General features: G+C 42.5%; 1 protein-coding gene across 1 annotated transcript in view; it reads right to left on the bottom strand.

The window, feature by feature from the left end:
• LOC109907022 (metabotropic glutamate receptor 4-like) overlaps positions 1–21,949 on the bottom strand; it is a 202,871-nt gene that overhangs the window by 31,666 nt on the left and 149,256 nt on the right. Inside the window, exon 7 of the mRNA XM_031793321.1 lies at positions 1–201. Within this exon, the coding sequence (XP_031649181.1) occupies positions 1–201 (201 nt within the window). The remainder of the gene's footprint in view (positions 202–21,949) is intronic.

Genomic DNA, 21,949 nt, shown 5'->3' with positions numbered 1-21,949 from the left:
CTGTAAAGTTGACTTTGCGAATGAACTTGAGCAACATGGTTCCATTGATGGTTTCCATTTTGGAGCAGAGGCCCACTTTGCCTGGACAGAGCTCCTTGTGCATGTTGTGCAGGGCATGAGCCATGGCGTAGACTGCGTCGACCACAAACTGGACCTTTCCCTCCTGCTCATAGGACGAGTCCTTCCTGATCCGCTCGTGGTCTAAAGGGACACAAAGATAGGAGTTACTGTTCACTTCAGTCATTATACGTAGCATAACACAAACACTCTTTTAATAACATTTATTCCAAAGAGAATAAATGCACTACTGTATTACAGTGTATCTTAACAGTTTTCGTAAGCAATTCAATTATTGTAAATCCAACTCTACCCTACGATTCAGCAAATAAACTCAGCTAAAAAAAGAAACGTCCTCTCACTGTTAACTGCGTTTATTTTCAGCAAACTTAACACATGTAAATATTTGCATGTGGGTTTGTGCCCATAGGCAACATTGTTGCCGGTGATGTATGGTGAGGACCTGCCTTACAACAGGCCTGCAAGCCCTCAGTCCAGCCTCTCTCAGCCTATTGCGGACAGTCTGAGCACTGATGGAGGGATTGTGCGTTCCCATATCTGGCCAGCATGCCTAAGGCACGTTCACACAGATGAGCACGGACCCTGGGCATCTTTTTTTTTTTTTTTCAGAGTCAGTAGAAAGGCCTCTTTAGTGTCCTAAGTTTTCATAACTGTGACCTTAATTGCCTACCGTCTGTAAGCTGTTAAGTGTCTTAACGACCATTCCACAGGTGAATGTTCATTAATTGTTTATGGTTCATTGAACAAGCACGGAAAACAGTGTTTAAACCTGTTACAATGAAGATCTGTGAAGTTATTTGGATTTTTACGAATTATCTTTGAAAGACAAGGTCCTGAAAAAGGGAAGTTTCCATTTTTGCTGAGTTTAGTTGGCTTTGTTATTAGTTGCCCTTTGTTTTTACAGCTTCTCAACTTTGACTGTACACTTTGACTCAATGAATTTGACATGGTATGCCCAATAAGACTGCAGTTTCTTGATGTACTTTATAGCAGAACAACCAACCTCAGAGAGCGAAATGGCTGAACAACACTGATTGCAAGAAAAGGGAAATCAAGCAAATGATAGCCTTTTAGAGTGTTCTGATTGCTTTATTGTCAATCTACCCTTCATACCCATACTTAATTTATTTGGAGCTTGGCAGAAATTAAAGTTGCCAATTACATGCTATTTGTTCCAGACATTAATTAGCGTAACCCTTTTCTACAAATGCAAATAATATATAAAAGAATATATAAAATGCTTTTATATATTTTATTATGGTCCAGTTATTTCTGATTGATTGAGGAATGTCTCTTAGCATACATTTACATCTCAACACATATCACTGCATTCCAAAGCTTTACTGCACTTCGGACTATGTCTGGTATAGACCTACAACTCAAATTAGAGTTCTCTTGAGACAAGAAATCTACATATCTAACAAATATATTTATTTTGGAAAGGTTCCTTTGATGTAGAAAGAACATAACTGACCGACAGGTCTAATCTGCCATGTTCTACTATTCATCAGAGATGTGTTAATCAAGGCTAGAGTGTGTGATGGAGGAGGACTGGAAGACAGAGCAAGGCCTAATCATTCTTCAGTATCAATGTAATTAGTTATGACAGGTGTATATTAATCATAGCAGAGGTTGTTTCAATGCTTTGGAAATGTGTTAATCACCATGCAAGGTTTCAATTAACATCCTGGTCCCGCAATTAGCCGCTGCCCTGTCAGCGCCTGCATGGAGAGAGTGACAGCGGTGCAGTCCACTGGCCTTTAATTAGCTCATCTCAGTTGTTATTATTACAGCACCAATGAGAAGGAAAAACCACCACCACCACCAGCCAAGGTCCCCACCTTTGGCATTGGGCCTGACTGCTCTATACAACAACTAAGTGAGTTGTGATTCCATACACAGCATGACTATAGTTTATATTATCAGTATGCCAGACCAGAGGTTTCAGCCATTGAGAAGAGTCTGATGAGAATGAAACACAGATTAGGGTTGCTCTGCTGTCTGAATTATGAATACATTTAACAATGGCTGTGGCATTCTAACTAAATCAACTACATTTTTGAATTTAGTCAAATTAAATAAAAACTGATCTATAAGATATGCTGAACAAATTTTAACATGACTGAAATCAGTCTTACAGCTAATATGAACACTGTCACAGCACACATTTTATTAAAAGTCGTTGAAGATCATTAAAACTTGCATCCTCGTCGTGTGAAATCATTAGCTGAGAACCAAAGTTTGGAGGAGCTAGCTTGGGAACCAAGATAGGGGCAACGTGAAAGCACTGACAGCTGATCCTTATAGTAACAGATACCATCTGCCACTCTTTTATCCTGTGTGACAATTCCGCACCATGCTATTCAAGTAAAATCAACAGGGTCTACGTCCTCTGAGGAAGTTCAAACACTCCTAGGCAATGAAAAGATTTTGTCAGATTGCTTACTGATGTTCTCAATGCTTGATGATTAGTGCTCGTGGAATTAAATAAGTAGACTGGATCATTTCTATGAGTCATGATGGAAATAGGAGATGGGGGGAGAAAACCTATACAGTACGATTTTTCAAAATAATTCTACTTAACTTTAACTATGCCTATACCTCGAAAGTATGTAAAAGTACATATATTGTACATTCATACTATATAATTGTCCGACTGGTACATAAATGTTGTATGTTTTGTGTAACCAAATCCCCTTTTGCCAGTGATAAAGGGGGGAGGAAACATTCCACATAATCAGCCTAGTTCTTTAATGTCCATTTGGAAAGTAGTCTTCATGCCTCTGTGTTGGTAGCCAGACATTAATTGTCACTGATGAATGTGACACTGTCACATATTACTCTTGCATTCGCTAAGTAAGGACTCTACTGCCCAGTGTTAATGTCTGTTATACAAATCAACAGGCAGTTCCATCTAGGGGATGGCCTCTGAGGTCAATTCTTTCCACTCTCCCTTCAGACCCATTCTCCAAATTCAGCTCGGCTCTCTCTCTCATCACACTTTGTCTCTTATTGCCGAGTCCACTTGTTCCCTGAATGTAAACAAGACATAGAATGTATAAGATAAGAAAAAGGAAAACAGGATAGAGTAATTGATAAGTTGCTCAGCTTTTTGTGTTCTGCATGCCTCATGAAAAGTTATACATGGACATTTCTTATCTAAACAGAGGCACTTCATGTTAACAAATGCTGGCTTTGAACAGATAAATCATTTTTTTTGTTTTCTCTTGCTGCTGCTATCTGCAGTCTGAATCAGTATTTTCCCAGGCTGGGAGAAGCAATTTAACATCCCTGACAAGCCTTTGAAAGTTTAAGAAGATTTAATACAACATTTCCAGTTCTGGTCCTGTAAATGTGTGCCAGAGGCAAACCAATCAAAAAGGGCTGCTCTCACTCACTTACACACTTACACACACACACCTCAGCTTTCAGCAATATTTTGGCATTAATGGAACAAATAACTTATGGAATGCCAGGATGAGGAGGCTCTGATAACTGAACAGGGATCTGCTGCTCATTCATGATTTTATCAGGATCTCCATTAGCCAAAGCCAATGGTGAGGGCTTGTCTTCCTGGGATACAACAGATAACTAAAAAGACATACCAGACAAAAACAATTTACATACATTTAAAATAATAACATGAACATTAGACATATACTGTATATATACACACACAGGTATGTGGACACCCCTTCAAATTAGTGGTTTTGGCTATTTCAGCCACACCCGTTGCTGTCAGGTGTATAAAATCGAGCACAGATCCATGCAATCTCCATAGACAAGCATTGGCAGTGGAGTGGCCTTACTGAAGTGCTCAGTGACTTTCAACGTGGCACCATCATAGGATGTCACCTTTCCAACAAGTCAGTTTGTACAATTCCTGCCCTGCTATGTCTGCCCTGGTCCCCCAAAAACATATCGCCTCTCCTCGGTTGCAACACTCATTACCGAGTTTCTAACTGCCTCTGGAAGCGACCTCAGCTCAAGAACTGTTTGTCGGGAGCTTCATGAAATGAGTTTCCATGGCCAAGCAGCCCCACACAAGCCTAAGATCACTATGCTCTATGCCAAATGTCAGTTGGAGTTGTGTAAAGCTCACCGCCATTGGACTCTGGAGCAGTGGAAACGTGTCCTCTGCAGTAACGAATCACGCTTCACCATCTGGCATTCCAACGGACTAATCTGGGTTTAGCAAATGCCAGGAGAATGCTACCTGCCCGAATGCATAATGTCAACTGTAAAGTTTGGTGGAGGAATAATAATGTTCTGGGGCTGTTTTTCATGGTTTGGGCTGGGCCCCTTAGTTCCAGTGAAGGGAAATCTTAATGCTACAACATTAATGCTACAGAAAAGCGAGGTCCATCGAGAAATAACTTATTGAGATTGGTGTGGAAGAACTTGAGCGGCCTGCACAGAGCCTGACCTCAACCCGATCGAACACCTTTGAGCTGACAAGGTACAAATCTGTCGTTCTGCCCCTGAACAGGCAGTTAACCCACTGTTCCTAGGCCGTCATTGAAAATAAGAATTTGTTCTTAACTGACTTACCTAGTAAAATAAAGGTAACATTTTAAAAAAATTTAAAAAATGAAAATTGGAGCACCGACTGCGAGCCAGGCCTAATCGCCAAACATTAGTGCCCGACCTCACTAATGCTTTTGTGCCTGAATGGAAGCATGTCCCCGCAGCAATGTTCCAACATCTAATTGAAACCCTTCACAGAAAAGTGGAGTCAGTTAAAGCAGCAAAGAGGGGACCAACTCCATATTAATGCCCATGATTTTAGAATGTTATGTTGAACGAGCAGGTTTCCACATACTTTTGGTCATTTAGTATATATATATATATATATATATATATATTATATTTACAGTTGAGAAGTTTACATAGACTTAGGTCGGAGTCATTAAAACCTGTTTTACACGGGGGTGGCAGCATCATGTTGTGGAGGTGCTTTGCTGCAGGAGGGACTGGTGCACTTCACAAAATAGATGGCAACATGAGGAGGGGAAATGATGTGGATATATTGAAGCAACATCTCAAGACATCAGTCAGGAAGTTAAAGCTTGGTTGCAAATCGGTCTTCCAAATAGACAATGACCGCAAGCATACTTCCAAAGTTGTGGCAAAATGGCTTAAGGACATCAAAGTCAATGCTACCAAATACTAATTGAGTGTATGTAAACTTCTGACCCCCTGGGAATGTAATGAAAGAAATAAAAGCTGAAATAAATCCTTCTCTGTGCTATTATTCTGACATTCCACATTCTTAAAATAAAGTGGTGATCCTAACTAACCTATTTTTTTACTAGGATTAAATGTCAGGAATTGTGAAACACCTTAGCCAAATACATTTTAACTCAGTTTATGTAAACTTCCGACTTCAACTGTGTGTATATATATATACACACACACACATTTATATATATATAACCTACCGTTCAAAAGTTTTGGGTCACTTAGAAATGTCCTTCTATTTGAAAGAAAGGCAAATTTTTTGTCCATTAACATAACATAAAATGGATCAGAAGTAGTGTAGAATATATCTATGTAGACGTGCAGAGGCCCATTATCAGCAGCCATCAGTCCTGTGTTCCAATGTTACGTTGTGTTAGCTAATCCAAGTTTATCATTTTAAAAGGCTAATTGATCCTTAGAAAACCCTTTTGCAATTATGTTAGCACAGCTGTTCTGATTAAAGAATCAATAAAACTGACCTTCTTTAGACTAGTTGAGTATCTGGAGCATCAACATTTGTGGGTTCGATTACAGGCTCAAAATGGCCAGAAACAAAGATTTTCTTCTGAATCTCTTCAGTCTATTCTTGTTCTGAGAAATGAAGGTTATTCCATGCGAGAAATTGCCAAGAACCTGAAGATATCATTCAACGCTGTGTACTACTCCCTTCACAGAACAGTGCAACAGAATAGAAAGAGGAGTGGGAGGCCCCGTTGCACAACTGAGCAAGAGGACAAGTACATTAGAGTGTCTAGTTTGAGAAACAGACACCTCACAAGTCCTCAACTGGCAGCTTCATTAAATAGTACCCACAAAACACCAGTCTCAACGTCAACAGCGAGGACGCGACTCCGGGATGCTGGCCTTCTGGGCAGAGTTGCAAAGAAAAAGCCAGATCTCTGTCCAGTGTCTGTGTTTTTTTTGCCCTTTCTTATTTTTGGCCAGTCTGAGACATTGCTTTTTCTTTGCATATATATATATATATATATATATAGTACCACTCAAAAGTGTGGACTCACCTACTCACTCCAGGTTTTTTCTTTATTTTTACTATTTTCTACATTGTGAAATAATAGTGAATGGTTTGGTTTTCCAACCGTCTTGAAGGAGTTCACACATCTACTGAGCACTTGTTGGCTGCTTTTCCTTCACTCCGCGGTCCAACTCATCCCAAACCATCTCAATTGGATTGAGTTTGGGTGATTTTGGAGTGCAGGTCATATGCTGCAGCACTCCATCACTCTCCTTATTGGTCCAATAGCCCTTACACAGCCTGGAGGTGTGTTTTGGGTCTTTGTCCTGTTGAAAAAAAAATGATAGTCCCACTAAGCTCAAACCAGAAGGGATGGCGTATCGCTGCAGAATGCTGTGGTCGCCATGCTAGTTAAGTGTGCCTTGAAGTCTAAATAAATCACTGACAGTGTCACCAGCAAAGAACCCCCACACCATCACACTTCCTCCTTCATGCTTCACGGTGGGAACCACACATGCAGAGATCATCCGTTCACCTACTCTGCATCTCACAAAGACACGGCGGTTGGAACCAAAAATCTCAGATCATGACTCTTCAGACCAAAGGACAGGTTTCCACCGGTCTAATGTCCATTGCTCGTGTTTCTTGGCCCATGCAAGTCTCTTCTTCTTATTGGTGTCTTTTAGTAGAGGTTTCTTTGCAGCAATTTTACCATGAAGGACTGATTCAAGCAGTCTCCTCTGAACAGCTGATGTTGAAATGTGTCTTACAACTCTGTGAAGCAATTCTGTGATTTATTTATAATTCAAGTCACACTTAACCAGCATGGTACCACAACACACTGCAGCGATATGCCATCCCATGTCATTTGCGATTAGTGGGACTATCATTTGTTTTTCAAGGGGACAATAACCCAACACACCTCCCCAGAATGCCAAGTGTCATTCAAACCCTTGAATGAGTAGGCGTGTCCAAGCTTTTAACTGGTGCTGTAGTTAATGGTAGATTCTGGAACAGGAACACAAATCTTCAGAGGACATTAATTTGAATAGTTTCAAATCTTCCTGTTATTGTTAAAGGTACTAATGTCCATCTTTGTAGGTCCTGTTTAAGCTGGTTTTCCAGTGTTCCAAAGTTATCCTGATGTAGCTTCGTCAGATATTGGGAGATTGTAATCCCTAAGTATTTCAGTTTATTTTGATCTCATTAAGTTGAAACTTAGTTTTGATGTCTTGGAATTTTGGTTGACCTACCGTCATTGCTTCTGATTTCCCTGTTTTTAGTCTGTACCCAGGTACGGCACCCTAATGCTTTATTTCATCCATAGTGCTGGGAACTGACTGAAATGTTCGCAAAAGTTAAATGTTTGACATGTTTCAAAAATGAAAGGCGATGACACCCTTACAAAGGCTTTCTTTGCATCTTTTTTTCTTGAGAGCGTGTTCCAATGCATTAAATATTTGCCTAGTATTATCGGTCAGGAGTCTGCTGGACACAGAACCCATTTGAACCCACTGGATTTTTACATTCTTTATGGATAAAGGTAGTAATAGATGAGATCCAGGCTGGCGCGTATTCTCTGTTGTTGAGGACTGTGCATAAGAAAAGTACTATGTCTAGTTTATAGAATTCAGTCAATCGTGTGTGTGTGTGTGTGTGTGTGTGTGTGTGTGTGTGTGTGTGTGTGTGTGTGTGTGTGTGTGTGTGTGTGTGTGTGTGTGTGTGTGTGTGTGTGTGTGTGTGTGTGTGTGTGTGTGTGTGTGTGTGTGTGTGTGAGAGAGAGAGAGAGAGAGAGAGATGTGGGGCTGAGGCTGCTGACCCGGAAGCTTGGCTCTATCACTCCTCCCAGCTTTTAGTAGGGAGAGTGGACAATGAATCTGTCGTAGCGTATGTAAGCAATGTCCCCACGTTCTCTGGCAATTGCATTGCATTCCCCTACCACTGTTGGCTTCTCATCTCAGCTTTTAATCTCAGCATTTTGTTCCCTCACCAAAGAGACAGCTTACAAAACACTCAAGAAATATAGAAGAACAGTCGACTATCATAGCAGTTTTCCTTTTGTATTCACTCCGCCACGAGGAGCAACTATTGTTTTGTTTTTTCACATTAAGAGTTTAACAAACTACGAACTACGTGTGTATAAAAACTACGTGTGTATAAATACCTGCAGTGCTCAACCTGAAAGTAACTTCATTACCAAGTTATGATCGGAACTGCTAAAAGTTATACTGAAACACATTGTTGACTGCAATGTGTTTCTAACACACTGAAAATGATCTCTCATCCTAGCACCCTATCCACTGTGGACAATGGTCCTATACCAGTGGACTGATAGGTGCCTACTAGCTGCTGCTCAAAAGTAAACAAGATCTTTTCACTGATTGTTGTCACATCTAACCCAGCATTGCATATTTTTCTTGTATCAAATGAAACAATTTTGCACAGCTTTACAGTAATACATCCTGGATCAATATAACTTTGATACTCTCTTGGTTGCATATAAAAGGAATATCCTCATACAGCACTGTAAATTGACAATGTGTGCTAGATTGGGCAGTTTTCAACATGGTTTAGACAATCTGGTCTCCGCACAGTTGGCTGACGTTTATTGGATGATAAAGGAAGATAAGAGGAAGGCAGTGACTGGACACTGGGTTTCATGTGTTGCTTGGCAGACTGGAGAGTGCCTGGTGTGGACCACAGCCAAAGCTGCAGATGAAGATTAGACCTTTGTCTTTGTTTATCATTCATCCAGGGACAGCATCACGGTGGGCCTTGAGAGTTAAAAAGAAAAAGACGAGTCAGAAGAGGCCAGGTGATGTGTTCTGACTAAGCATACACACATCATTCCACTCAATTAAAGCTGGTGTCTTTTGCTACATAATTAATTTGCTCAGAGCCAGAAAAATACTGGCTATATATACAACATTTTGTTCGTTATGTATGTTGTGCTATTATTACACTTTCTTTTCGAAAGAAATACAATACAATATATTTTTTGCATATTGGAAAGTTTCAGAAGCGAAAAAGAGAGAGAGTGAGAGAGAGACAGAGGGGAGGATCAGGAATGACAACACCATTGTTTTTAATACAGTGGTAGCAAATGAAAAGCTTATCTAGCGACAGTGGGGAGAACAAGTGTTTGATACACTGCCGATTTTGCAGGTTTCCTCTACTTACAAAGCATGTAGAGGTCTGTTTTTTTATATTTTTTTATTTCACCTTTATTTAACCAGGTAGGCTAGTTGAGAACACCTTTATTTAACCAGGTAGGCTAGTTGAGAACACCTTTATTTAACCAGGTAGGCTAGTTGAGAACAAGTTCTCATTTGCAACTGCGACCTGGCCAAGATAAAGCATAGCAGTGTGAGCATACAACAAAGAGTTACACATGGAGTAAACAATTAACAAGTCAATAACACAGTAGAAAACAAAGGGGGGGTCTATATACAATGTGTGCAAAAGGCATGAGGAGGTAGGCAAATAATTACAATTTTGCAGATTAACACTGGAGTGATAAATGATCAGATGGTCATGTACAGGTAGAGATATTGGTGTGCAGAAGAGCAGAAATGTAAATAAATAAAAACAGTATGGGGATGAGGTAGGTGAAAAGGGTGGGCTATTTACCAATAGACTATGTACAGCTGCAGCGATCGGTTAGCTGCTCAGATAGCTGATGTTTGAAGTTGGTGAGGGAGATAAAAGTCTCCAACTTCAGCGATTTTTGCAATTCGTTCCAGTCACAGGCAGCAGAGTACTGGAACGAAAGGCGGCCAAATGAGGTGTTGGCTTTAGGGATGATCAGTGAGATACACCTGCTGGAGCGCGTGCTACGGATGGGTGTTGCCATCGTGACCAGTGAGCTGAGATAAGGCGGAGCTTTACCTAGCATAGACTTGTAGATGACCTGGAGCCAGTGGGTCTGGCGACGAATATGTAGCGAGGGCCAGCCGACTAGAGCATACAAGTCGCAGTGGTGGGTGGTATAAGGTGCTTTAGTGACAAAACGGATGGCACTGTGATAGACTGCATCCAGTTTGCTGAGTAGAGTGTTGGAAGCCATTTTGTAGATGACATCGCCGAAGTCGAGGATCGGTAGGATAGTCAGTTTTACTAGGGTAAGCTTGGCGGCGTGAGTGAAGGAGGCTTTGTTGCGGAATAGAAAGCCGACTCTTGATTTGATTTTCGATTGGAGATGTTTGATATGAGTCTGTAATTGTTATCATAGGTACACTTCAACTGTGAGAGACGGAATCTAAAGTAAATTAATTACTTAAAAATCATACAATGTGATTTTCTGGATTTTTGTTTTAGATTCCGTCTCTCATAATTGAAGTGTACCTATGATAAAAATTACAGACCTCTACATGCTTTGTAAGTAGGAAAACCTGCAAAATCGGCAGTGTATCAAATACTTGTTCTCCCCACTGTATGTAGCATCTTTTCTGTCTTGTACTGTTTCTATATACCCTTCATTCCATTGAAGAGTTAGAGGTTGTCATTGACTAATGCCAGAGGCTTTACTCCTGTTATGGACTTGACTAGTAAACTCTTGGCAGTAAGATACTGTATGAAATGAATGTCTAACATAATTCCTTTGGTGTTTCTTCTTAAAATGTATTGGGCTAATTTGACATTAAAGGCCATTTCATACAAGCAGTGCTAGTTGGAAGCATTAAGCTTCAAAACACAAATACAGAATAATAATTAGACTGTCGACTGACTTTGATGAGTGCCGACTCCACTGACGCGAAGGCAGAAACGCATTGATGTGTTCTCTCTGTATGGGCAATAGGTAATGCCCATTGCCTTCTGATGTGGATTTATACTGTATGTTTGTCAGTAATCATTAGTGGTAGACTTTCTTTCCCAAGAAAGTGTCAGTTTGAAATGGCTTCTTTTGACTCTAAATTACTGACTTTTGTCCCAGAAGGAGAAATATATCGTTGTGTGTTGTTTAAACACTGAAATGGTGTAAAGACGCAGCAGGCAAAAGAATCCAACCATCAGAAACCCAACCATTCACCTGACACATCATTTCATGGGGAATATTACATGTTCAAGAGTAGAGCCAAATCAAGCGTGGTATATGGGTGACTTCAGTTGTGCATAATGGCAGTTGGGAGTCACTCTCTGCTCTTTCCACAAGTATATTTGGAACCCTGCACTTAATTGAACATGAAAGGCTCTTGTAAGTTCAAGTGAGCTGGTGCAACCACTGCACTGGCTTTAATGTAGGCTATCATATAGCAGGGTGATTATTTCCTCTCATTAAAGAGAATTGGCCTCATCTCCCCTATGCTCAAAACAGACAGACTACAGTTCCTGTCATCATCGCCTGAAAATACATTTCCAGTCATGTAGTGAACTCACCCTGGCTGTAGGAAACTGTTGCGATCAATGGCCTGTAAAAGAGTGTGCATGTTCAGTTATTGTGCTGTGGTGGTTACAAGTAGAAAGGTTGAATTGCTGACCGCAATTCAAATGGTGGCTGCAATAATGGACATTGTGTTTCAGACTGTAGAAAACAAGCTCAATGCTATTTTTTTCTTCTGAGGAAGGGTTTATTTTTGACCTGTCACATCAGTGACAAATGTTGTGAGTCAAGGGACAAAAAGATGCACCAAACCCAAATATATATATATATATATATATATATATATATAAACATTGCTTGGTCATGGAAGCGATGTTTCAGCGAGAGCGTGGCCTCAGCCACTCAATCAAATAACCAACACATAACTCTCCTTATTCTCCTCCTTCTGCTGGCCTTGATGACTCATGTCCACTGGGATGGTGAGCAACAGAATGAGTCAGTCAGTCAGTCATGTTTGCTTGACTCTTCACTGCACCCTGAAAGGAGGCCTCACCTTGGACTGATGTCAACGACAGTGCTTATTTTGTAAATCAGGAGGTGCCGAAGCGAAATGTGAGCGCCAGTACCGGAAGAAATATCACTTTTAAAGTAACGCATTCCATGCATATCATTGCATTTGCATAGTGGCATAGAGCAGTAGAGCATTTACAGAAGTGGCACACATGGAGAAAACAATTTGTGGCCTAGGGTTCGGGAAAAATGTGGTCTTTTATGAACGCATTTCATCTACATCATTTTACATGACTGGAGACTCTCTGACTTCCAACATCAGTGCTTTCAAGACAACTGGGAACTCAGGAAAAAATGTGCTCAGACTGGGAAATTTTGTTTTGAATGGGCAATCAAAAAATCTGAATTCCAAGTCGGGAACTCAGGCCTCTATCAAGAACTCCAACTTTCCGTCCTGAAGATCACTGACGCCATGATTCAACTTCGTTTTTATCCAAGTTCCCAGTCGTCATGAAAAACCATAATATCACACAAATGACTGAAATGCCGGAAAAGCTGACCACGACTCCATTTTGCTGATCCCTGCCTACAGACAGAAACTAAAACAAGAAGCTCCCACGCTGAGGTCTGTCCAACGCTGGTCCGACCAAGCTGATTCCACACTCCAAGACTGCTTCCATCACGTGGACTGGGATATGTTTCGTATTGCGTCAGATAACAACATTGACGAATACGCTGATTCGGTGTGCGAGTTCATTAGAACGTGCGTTGAAGATGTCGTTCCCATAGCAACGATTAAAACATTCCCTAACCAGAAACCGTGGATTGATGGCAGCGTTCGCATGAAACTGAAAGCGCGAACCACTGCTTTTAATCAGGGCAAGGTGACTGGTAACATGACCGAATACAAACAGTGCAGCTATTCCCTCCGCAAGGCTATCAAACAAGCTAAGCGTCAGTATAGAGACAAAGTAGAATCTCAATTTAACGGCTCAGACGCAAGAGGTATGTGGCAGGGTCTACAGTCAATCACGGACTACAAGAAGAAAACCAGCCCAGTCACGGACCAGGATGTCTTGCTCCCAGGCAGACTAAATAACTTTTTTGCCCGCTTTGAGGACAATACAGTGCCACTGACACGGCCTGCAACGAAAACATGCGGACTCTCCTTCACTGCAGCCGAGGTGAGTAAAACATTTAAACGTGTTAACCCTCGCAAGGCTGCAGGCCCAGACGGCATCCCCAGCCGCGCCCTCAGAGCATGCGCAGACCAGCTGGCCGGTGTGTTCACGGACATATTCAATCAATCCCTATACCAGTCTGCTGTTCCCACAAGCTTCAAGAGGGCCACCATTGTTCCTGTTCCCAAGAAAGCTAAGGTAAATGAGCTAAACGACTACCGCCCCGTAGCACTCACTTCCGTCATCATGAAGTGCTTTGAGAGACTAGTCAAGGACCATATCACCTCCACCCTACCTGACACCCTAGACCCACTCCAATTTGCTTACCGCCCAAATAGGTCCACAGACGATGCAATCTCAACAACACTGCACACTGCCGTAACCCATCTGGACAAGAGGAATACCTATGTGAGAATGCTATTCATCGACTACAGCTCGGCATTCAACACCATAGTACCCTCCAAGCTCGTCATCAAGCTCGAGACCCTGGGTCTCGACCCCGCCCTGTGCAACTGGGTACTGGACTTCCTGACGGGCCGCCCCCAGGTGGTGAGGGTAGGCAACAACATCTCCACCCCGCTGATCCTCAACACTGGGGCCCCACAAGGGTGCGTTCTGAGCCCTCTCCTGTACTCCCTGTTCACCCACGACTGCGTGGCCACGCACGCATCCAACTCAATCATCAAGTTTGCGGACGACACAACAGTGGTAGGCTTGATTACCAACAACGACGAGACGGCCTACAGGGAGGAGGTGAGGGCCCTCGGAGTGTGGTGTCAGGAAAATAACATCACACTCAACGTCAACAAAACTAAGGAGATGATTGTGGACTTCAGGAAACATCAGAGGGAACACCCCCCTATCCACATCGATGGAACAGTAGTGGAGAGGGTAGTAAGTTTTAAGTTCCTCGGCATACACATCACAGACAAACTGAATTGGTCCACTCACACAGACAGCATCGTGAAGTAGGCGCAGCGGCGCCTCTTCAACCTCAGGAGGCTGAAGAAATTCGGCTTGTCACCAAAAGCACTCACAAACTTCTACAGATGCACAATCGAGAGCATCCTGGCGGGCTGGTATCCTGGTACGGCAACTGCTCCGCCCACAACCGTAAGGCTCTCCAGAGGGTAGTGAGGTCTGCTCAACGCATCACCGGGGGAAAACTACCTGCCCTCCAGGACACCTATACCACCCGATGTTACAGGAAGGCCATAAAGATCATCAAGGACAACAACCACCCGAGCCACTGCCTGTTCACCCCGCTATCATCCAGAAGGCGAGGTCAGTACAGGTGCATCAAAGCTGGGACCGAGAGACTGAAAAACAGCTTCTATCTCAAGGCCATCAGACTGTTAAACAGCCACCACTAACATTGAGTGGCTGCTGCCAACACACTGACTCAACTCCAGCCACTTTAATAATGGGAATTGATGGGAAATGATGTAAAATATATCACTAGCCACTTTAAACAATGCTACCTAATATAATGTTTACATACCCTACATTATTCATCTCATATGTATACGTATATACTGTACTCTATATCATCTACTGCATCCTTATGTAATACATGTATCACTAGCCACTTTAACTATGCCACTTTGTTTACATACTCATCTCATATGTATATACTGTACTCGATACCATGTACTGTATCTTGCCTAAGCTGCTCTGTACCATCACTCATTCATATATCTTTATATACATATTCTTTATCCCCTTACACTGTGTATAAGACAGTAGTTTTTTGGGGGGGAATTGTTAGTTAGATTACTTGTTGGATTATTACTGCATTGTCGGAACTAGAAGCACAAGCATTTCGCTACACTCGCATTAACATCTGCTAACCATGTGTATGTGACAAATTAAATTTGATTTGATTTGCCAGGCTGCTGTACTTTGACACTGACATACTGAGAATCTGAGATCAATAAAAATGATCTTGTCTTGAATCGATCAATAGGCCTAGGTGTGTGGAGACATATTGTAGGCTACAATATGAGGAGGAAATTATTGTACTAAAAATGCTTTCCAGTTTCACTGACTCACCCAATGATGGCCAGCTCACTCGCTGGTGATGGCCGATGTGCTCGTGCCAAAAGCCCCTCTCTCTGTTGTTTTACTTTGTAAAACAATAGGCCTATTTGGAAGTTAATCAAATATTTTGGTAGCCTTCAGCAGACATATTAGAGTCTTCTATTTTCAACATGAGCCATTTGCTTTCCAACCTGTGTTTCCAGCGATTGTCTTCGAAATATTGCAAAAGGCCTGTTTTGTCTGCATGCTGTTTGTTCACTGACAGATTTGCAGCGTGTTCCCGACTGTAGGCTATTCCTTGTTATTGGTCTACACTCCACAGCTAGGCAAAGATTTTTCAAATAAGCTTTTGATCCTCTGTGGCTAAATTTATATTCTTTCTCATGGTGTAGTAGGCTATTATGATTGATTTCATTTATTTCTGAACAGACAGCAGTAACTCTCAAATGTATTTGAGAGCCCTTCCCATGGCTATGATTCTATAAGGAAATAAATGCTGGAGAGGTGAGATGCAGGCTCATTCATGTCTATCAGAGCAGAGAGAGGGAGAGATCATAGAAAGTGTATCTCCTTCCGGTTCTGTGACAGACAAAGGTGTGCTTCACACAGAGCCATGCGTTGGCCTCAAGCATAGGTTCAAATGTTGTGGGGGGGGGGGGGGGGGGGGAAGAGGCAACTTTGATTTAACTTTGATCGCTTTTATTCAAATTTTTACATTGCAAAAAGTTACAATTATTTTTCATGCCATGAGAGGTACCCGATCTAGTCAAATAAGTCCCGGAACAAAACAGTCCAAAATCGAGAGGTGTCGGATTCTGGTCTGGCAGGATCCAGCCCAAATTAAGCACTGGTCAGCGAAAAGCATCGCACCTGACAGAGCTGCAAGATCCCTAGTCCCAGAGCTCTGGGTGTTCCAGACACATTATTTACCAAAAATGTTGTTTTAGCAAAGAAATGCCACAGGCTGATAAAGGTAACGCACTGAAGGCTGATAAAGGCTGATAAAGGTAACGCACTATCTGAATGAACAAACTGTGACAGACATATATGCTCAAATTGGAATAATGGTAATAATGTGAAATGCAATGACTCAAGGTGTTGTAGAATCAAAATGGGACAGCAAAGTCATCCTAAATTCATCAGACCTGTGAGGTGATCTCACCAGAAAATGGCTGTATTGAACATGTGTGACAATGCACAGTGTTCTGCACGATAAAGCCATGGTTTCAGGGGTCCATGGTTTCACAGAGCAAACCGGTCTATTAGAACTCCCATTGACAGTTGAGCATTCTTCATTATTGTCCATGCAAAGATAATCTGAGGAAAATCTCATGCCACGCCAATGTGCGCAGATTCAATTGCTCACGAAATAGATGTTTGTTTGTTTCCAATTTGTCCCCATTCTCACATACTGAATCAGGTGATCAGCCATGACTGAGAATGGCTTCATTTCTTTAGGTTAGGCTGTAATATGTTGGCTAGATAAGACATGGTTGTGTAATGGACTGTATCTGGTCCCACTGTTGGAGCTCAACTGTCACGCTCGCTATCCTCAAACTCCCTGTCATAAATCAACCAAGGCACAGTGTGCATGTAGTTCCACATCTTTTAATGAAAATGAAACCCGAAACAACCAAAAAACAAACAGGTAAACAGCAAAAATAAATAAATAAATTTTTAAACATTTACATTTTTAAACGTGACGCAACCGAGGTGCACACAAACACACACAGAAAAAAGGCTACCTAAGTATGGTGTCAATCAGAGACAACGACAGACAGCTGTCCCTGATTGAGAACTATACCCGGCCAAAAACAAAGCATTACAAAAACATAGTAAAAAGAACATAGAATGCCCACCCTAGTCACAACCAAAATAGAGAATAATAAGCCTCTCTATGGCCAGGGCGTGATATCATACAATTTGGTCTCATTATTTGAAACCTCTTTGAGCGAACACATTTTTAGCAATGTTGGATATATACAGCGAATATACCAGACCAGACAAATACCAGACAGACCCAAAACATAGAGGACATGATCTAGTCAAAACGATGGTTTCTATACTGTAATTACTCTCCTAGAAGTGGTGGTATTTTCACATGTGAAATAGCTGTGAATTGCAGTTTCACGTGTGAAATTTGCGGTTTCACATGTTTAAAACTTTCACATGTGAAAATCAGATATGAAATTCTCCCTTTCACATGTGGAATTGCAAGTTCACATGTAATAAAAACATTCACATGTGAAAATCTAACATGTAAGCTTGCAAAGGCAATCAGTTGTGTTATGACAAAGTAGGGGGGGTATACAGAAGATAGCCCTATTTGGTAAAAGACCAAGTCCATATTATGGTAAGAACAGCTCAAATAAGCAAAGGGAAATTACAGTCTATCACTACTTTAAGACATGAAGGTCAGTCAATCTGGAAAATGTCAAGAACTTTGAAAGTTTCAAGAACCATCAAGCGCTGTGATGAAACTGGCTCTCATGAGGACCGCCACAGGAAAAGAAGACCCAGAGTTACCTCTGCTGCAGAGGATAAGTTTATTAGAGTTAACTGCACCTCAGATTGCAGCCCAAAGAAATGCTTCAGAGGTCAAGTAACAGACACATCTCAACATCAACTGTTCAGAAGAGACTTTGTGAATCAAATCAAATTAAAGTTTATTTGTCAAGTCCGCCGAATACAACCTTACAGTGAAATGCTTACTTACAGGCTCTAACCAATAGTGCGGGGAAAAAAGGTGTGTGTGTGTGTGTGTGTCTGTGTAAAGACATAAAACAACAGTAAAAAGACATTTGAAAATAACAGTAGCAAGGCTATATACAGACACCGGTTAGTCAGGCTTATTGAGATAGTATGTACTGTACATGTAGGTATGGTTAAAGTGACTACGCATATATGATGAACAGAGAGTAGCAGTAGCGTAAAAAGAGGGGTTGGCGGGTGGTGGGACACAAAGCAGATAGCCTGGTTAGCAAATGTGCGGGAGCACTGGTTGGTCGGGCCAATTCAGGTAGTATGTACATGAATGTATAGTTAAAGTGAATATGCATATATGATAAACAGAGCGTAGCAGCAGTGTAAAAGAGGGTCTGGGGGGGCAAAATATGCAAATAGTCTGGGTAAGACTCTTGTTCAGGGGGGTAAAAACTGTTGAGAAGCCCTACCCTCTGAAGTGCCTTGGGGTCGGAAGACGAGCAATTGCTGTACCAGGCAGCGATGCAACCGGTCAGGATGCTCTCGATGTAGCAGCTGTAGAACCTTTTGAGGATCTCAGGACCCATGCCAAATCTTTTTAGTTTCCTGAGGGGGAATAGGCTTTGTCGTGCCCTCTTCATGACTGTCTTGGTGTGTTTGGACCATTGTAGTTTGTTGTTGATGTGAACACCAAGGAACTTGAAGCTCTCAACCTGCTCCACTACAGCCCCGTTGATGATGTGCTCGGTGCTCCTTTTCCTGTAGTCCACAATCATCTCCTTAGTCTTAGTTATGTTGAGGGATAGGTTGTTATTCTGGCACCACCTGGCCAGGTTTCTGACCTCCTCCCTATAGGCTGTCTCATCGTTGTCGGTGATCAGGCCTACCACTGTTGTCATCTGCAAACTTAATGATGGTGTTGGAGTCGTGCCTGGCCATGTAGTCGTGGGTGAACAGGGAGTACAGGAGGGGACTGAGCACGCACCCCTGAGGATCTCCAGTGTTGAGGATCAGTGTGGCATATGTGTTGCTACCTACCCTCACCACCTGGGGGTGGCCCATCAGGAAGTCCAGGATCCAGTTGCAGAGGGAGGTGTTTAGTCCCAGATTCCTTAGCTTAGTGATGTGCTTTGAGGGTACTCTGGTGTTGAACACTGAGCTGTGGTCAATGAATAGCATTTTCACATAGGTGTTCCTTTTTTCCAGGTAGGAAAGGGCAGTGTGGAGTGCTATAGAGATTGCATCATCTGTGGATCTGTTTGGGCGGTATGCAAATTGGAGTGGGTCTAGGGTTTCTTGGATAATGGTGTTGATGTGAGCCATTACCAGCCTTTCAAAGCACTTCATGGTTACGGACGTGAGTGCTACAGGTCTGTAGTCATTTAGGCAGGTTGCCTTTGTATTCTTGGGCACATGGACTATGGTGGTCTGCTTGAAGCATATTAGTATTACAGACTCAATCAGGGATATGTTGAAAATGTCAGTGAAGACACCTGCCAGCTGGTTAGCACATGCCGGGAGCACACGTCCTGGTAATCCTTCTGGCCCCGCAGCCTTGTGTATGTTGACCTGTTTAAAGGTCTTACTGACGTCGGCTACGGAGAGCGTGATCATGCAGTCATCCGGAACAGCTGATGCTCTCATGCATGCCTCAGTGTTGCTTGCCTCGAAGCGAGCATAGAAGTGATTTAGCTCCTCTGGTAGGCTCTTGTCACTGGGCAGCTCGCAGCTGTGCTTCCCTTTGTAGTCTGTAATAGTTTGCAAGCACTGCCACATTCGACGAGCGTCAGAGCCGGTGTAGTATGATTCAATCTTAGCCCTGTATTTACGCTTTGCCTGTTTGATGGTTCGTCGCAGGGCATAGCGGGATTTCTTGTAAGCTTCCGGCTTAGTGTCCCGCACCTTGAAAGCGGCAGCTTTACCCTTTAGCTCAGTGCGAATGTTGGCTGTAATCCATGGCTTCTGGTTGGGGTATGTACGTACAGTCACTGTGGGGACGACGTCTTCAATGCACTTATTGATAAAGACAGTGACTGATGTGGTGTATTCCTCAATGTCATTGGAAGAATCCCGGAACATGTTCCAGTCTGTGATAGCAAAACAGTCATGTAGTTTAGCATCTGCTTCATCTGACCACTTTTTTTATAGACCGAGTCACTGGTGCTTCCTGCTTTAATGTTTGCTTGTAAGCAGGAATCAGGAGGATAGAATTGTGGTCGGATTTACCAAATGGAGGGCGAGGGAGAGCTTGGTATGCATCTCTGTGTGTGGAGTACAGGTGATCTAGATTTTTTTCTCCCTCTGGTTGCACATTTATCATGTTGATAGAGATTTGGTAGAACTGATTTTCCCTGCATTAAAGTCTCCGTCCACTAGGAGCGCCGCCTCTGGGTGAGTGGTTTCCTGTTTGCTTATTTCCTTATTCAGCTGACTGAGTGCAGTCTTAGTGCCAGCACAGCTTAGTGCCAGCATCTGTCTGTGGTGGTTAATAAACAGCCACGAAACGTATAGCTGAGAACTCTCTAGGCAAGTAGTGTGGCCTCCAATTTATCCCAATATACTCTAAATCTAGAGGCTTCCTTAGATTTCGTGCACCAGTTGTTGTTTACAAATATGCACAGACCGCCATCCCCCCCCCCCCTTATTGTCAAATGATTGCACGTAGGCGAGTAATTTTGACGGTAATGGCAGCATTCCTACTCGCTTTCTGCGGGTCCTGACGAGGCCTCCGGCTCTTCGTCCTCTGTACCTGTGTCGCGAAGAACAGGGATGTTGGCCCTGCCAGCTGTTTGGGGAATAGTCTTGAAAAAATCTTTGTCTAATCCGAGGTGAGTGATCGTTGTCCTGATATCCAGAAGCTCTTTTTTGCCGTAAGATACGGTTGCAGAAACATTATGTACAAAATAAGTTACAAATAACGCAAAAAAAAACACATAATAGCACAATTGATTGGGCGCCCGTAAAACTGCTGCCATTTCTTCCGGCGCCATTTTACTAATCAGGCCTTCATGGTCAAATTTCTGCAAAGAAACAAATAATAAGAAGAGACTCGCTTGGGCTAGGACACACATGGACAATGGAACGGTGGAAATGTGTCCTTTTGTCTGAGGAGTCCAAATTTGAGATTTTTGGTTCCAACCGCTGTTTCTTTGTGAGACGCAGAGTAGGTGAACGGAGGACCTTCCCAGTGTGAAACATGGAGGAGGAGGTGTGATGGTGTGGGGCTGCTTTGCTGGTGACACTGTCAGTGATTTATTTTGAACTCAAGGCACACTTAACCAGCATGCCTAGCACAGCATTCTTCAGCGATACGCCATCCCATCTGGTTTCCACTTCCACAACAGGACAATGACCCAAAACACACCTTCAGGCTGTATAAGGGCTATTTGACCAAGAAGGAGAGTGATGGAGTGCTGCATCATATGACCTGGCCTCCACAATCACCCACAACCGTAAGGCTCTCCAGAGGGTAGTGAGGTCTGCACAACACATCACCGGGGGCAAACTACCTGCCCTCCAGGACACCTACACCACCCGATGTCACAGGAAGGCCATAAAGATCATCAAGGACAACAACCACCCGAGCCACTGCCTGTTCACCCCGCTATCATCCAGAAGGCGAGGTCAGTACAGGTGCTTTAAAGCAGGGACAGAGAGACTGAAAAACAGCTTCTATCTCAAGGCCATCAGACTGTTAAACAGCCACCACTAACATTGAGTGGCTGCTGCCAACATACTGACTCAACTCCAGCCACTTTAATAATGGAAAAATTGATGTAAAAAATGTTTCACTAGCCACTTTAAACAATGCCACTTAATATAATGTTTACATACCCTACATTACTCATCTCATATGTATATACTGTACTCTATACCATCTACTGCATCTTGCCATCTTTATGT

The sequence above is a fragment of the Oncorhynchus kisutch genome, linkage group LG17 (assembly GCF_002021735.2).
Source record: "Oncorhynchus kisutch isolate 150728-3 linkage group LG17, Okis_V2, whole genome shotgun sequence".
Taxonomy (NCBI): domain Eukaryota; kingdom Metazoa; phylum Chordata; class Actinopteri; order Salmoniformes; family Salmonidae; genus Oncorhynchus; species Oncorhynchus kisutch.
Note: the sequence above shows the minus strand (reverse complement) of the source record. Positions and strands in the feature narration are given on the sequence as shown.